This window comes from Penaeus vannamei, chromosome 16 (assembly GCF_042767895.1).
Source record: "Penaeus vannamei isolate JL-2024 chromosome 16, ASM4276789v1, whole genome shotgun sequence".
In the NCBI taxonomy this organism is placed as follows: domain Eukaryota; kingdom Metazoa; phylum Arthropoda; class Malacostraca; order Decapoda; family Penaeidae; genus Penaeus; species Penaeus vannamei.
This window is the reverse complement of record NC_091564.1, coordinates 20809758-20812257: the sequence shown is the minus strand read 5'-3', so window position 1 is coordinate 20812257 and position 2500 is coordinate 20809758. Positions and strand designations below refer to the sequence as shown.

At 37.4% G+C, this 2500-nt stretch overlaps 1 protein-coding gene across 1 annotated transcript in view; it reads right to left on the bottom strand.

The window, feature by feature from the left end:
- Positions 1–373: 373 nt before the first annotated feature.
- Positions 374–2500, bottom strand: part of LOC113828378 (putative aldolase class 2 protein RP493) — a 5985-nt gene continuing 3858 nt past the window's right edge. The window contains exons 5-7 of the mRNA XM_027381339.2: positions 2248–2382; positions 1427–1536; positions 374–592 (exon numbers count right to left, since the gene is read on the bottom strand). Coding sequence (XP_027237140.2) covers positions 431–592; positions 1427–1536; positions 2248–2382 — 407 coding nt within the window. The 3' untranslated portion in view covers positions 374–430. The remainder of the gene's footprint in view (positions 593–1426; positions 1537–2247; positions 2383–2500) is intronic.

Here is a 2500-nt window from a genome sequence, read left to right as displayed (position 1 = left end):
ATAGGTATATATATATATATATATATATATATATATATATATATATATATATATATATATATATATATATATATATATATATATATATATGTATATGCACACACACACACATATGTGTGTGTGTGTTCTCTTCGGTTTACATAATGTGATAAAGCTTATGAAAGGTTCACATGCCTTCCGTATATTTATAACAATGTTCCGATACCAGCTCATGGAGTGCAGAAATGATTAGCTTCAGTTCACGAATCTCACCAGCTTTGCTTCTAGACATAGCAAACAATGAAAAAAGAGAAAAAAAGAGAAAAAAAAATAGTTTTGCTTCTAGACATAGCAAACGATGAAAAAAGAAAAGAAAAGAAAAAAAAAACAACAACTTTGGTAGATTAGTTGGTCCAAACCTAGACCAAATTTATTACAATGCACGAGCCATCTACAGTTCAAAATCTGGCTGAGTTTTCCGGAGCCGCCTGTACATGGAGTAGAAGTGGGAGTCCGCGTACTTCTGCATGTCCCTCCAGAAGACGTCGGACATGGGCTGGCAGTGCGCCTCCGGGATGAGCTCCACCTCCTTCTGCGTCGCCAGCGCTAGGATCTAGAGGTAAGGAATAAGGCTTCAAATCAGCTTCTTTTAAATGTCTAGCTACATTCATATTCTCAAAAATGTCTTATTTCTTATTATCACGACTTTCGCATTAAAAGGGGGATAAGTGTCGAAACGAAAACTGCCAGAAGATGCAACCACACGATCTTATCATACACAATTCGCAACGTTCGTGTTTTCAAATCATAATAAATTGTTCACATTGTTACCCTAATGGCATTAATGTCAGAATGGAAATATATTGAGGACACGCATGTGGAGGCCGAATAGAGTATAAAAAAGCTCGGGGTGCCAATCCGCATCTTAGGGTTGATGGCATTAAATAGTACGATAAATTAACCGTAAGTACGCAGTAAAATGGAAAGATGTGTAACATACTAACCGTTGGTATTGGCTATTTCCGACGATAATAAGCTCGCATGGAATATTAAAAATAACATCCCCTACCTCATTATCCCTTGATTATCTACTTAGTGACCAGATATTTAATAGTCCAACCTCCCGTACTCCAGCTATCTCATGTAAATCATTTGAACAAGAAAATTTTGGTAAACGATATTACAAAGCAACGATGTAGTTTGGATATTTGATGGCAACAGCCCAATCCAACCTTGACATTTCTTCCCAAAATAAATAAATAAATAATAAATATGGATTATTATCCTTGATACATGTGTGATTAATAGCACGGCATTCAAATGTGTGAATTGGCGACCAGTGAACAGCAAGGATTTGCACTCGTTCCCGCCTAACCATGATTAAAGAAAAAGAAAAGAAAAGAGAAGAAAAAATCGAACTCATTCCATGGGCTTTTCCATACTTTACCTGGAGCTCTGCACAGCGTTCCAGGTAATACAGATGGTCGAATGCCATAGCAATGGTCGAGGCAGTTGTGATGACACCGTGATGGCCCATGAACAGGACGTCCTTGTCACCTGAGACGAAGCGAGAATCTCCGAAAATAAAGTGTGTAGCGGTTTAATTCAGTGGCATATAGTCACAGTGAAAAGCTTGGCATGTGAAAAGATTTTTTACAGATATATATATATATATATATATATATATATATATATATATATATATATATATATGTGTGTGTGTGTGTGTGTGTGTGTGTGTGTGTGTGTGTGTGTGTGTGTGTGTGTGTGTGTGTGTATGTATATGTATATATGTATCTATATAAAGGACTGGATTTAAACCCTGGGGGCTTGGTTCGGGGGTCCCATAGCATAAAGTGAAATTACAAGGCAAATAAATCAATTAAGTAAAATGAATGATAAACCACATTTCTTCGAAAAACGAACTTGGCCTTTAGACCTTAGTAATATGTTCATCTTATATTTCAATTATTATTTAGGTGTTAATAGATGCGTTGCCTAACCTATATTTTTGTATCATATATATATATATATATATATATATATATATATATATATATATATATATATTTATATATATGTATGTGTGTGTGTGTGTGTGTGTGTGTGTGTGTGTGTGTGTGTGTGTGTGTGTGTGTGTGTGTGTGTGTGTGTATGTGAGTGAGTGAGTGTGTGTGTGTGTGTGTGTGTGTGTGTGTGTGTGTGTGTGTATGCACACACACACGCACACACACTGGGCGAAATCTAAATCCGCGGCCGCTGCCTCACCCAGCATGCGGCCGAGCCTCCTCCCTTCCTCGATCGCTATCGCCGTCCCGCTGTAATCGTTATCATAAGCGATCCGGTCATAAAACCTCAGGCAATTCTGATGACACATCAACAATCGCGGGTCCTTGAGGCAACCTGGGGGAGATCCGGTGTTTGTCGCTTAATCTGACGTCGAAATTTGAGCAATGCAACTACACTAAACGAAAAAACGAAAAAAAGAAAGAAAAAATCGAACTCACTCCAACTAAAAAAA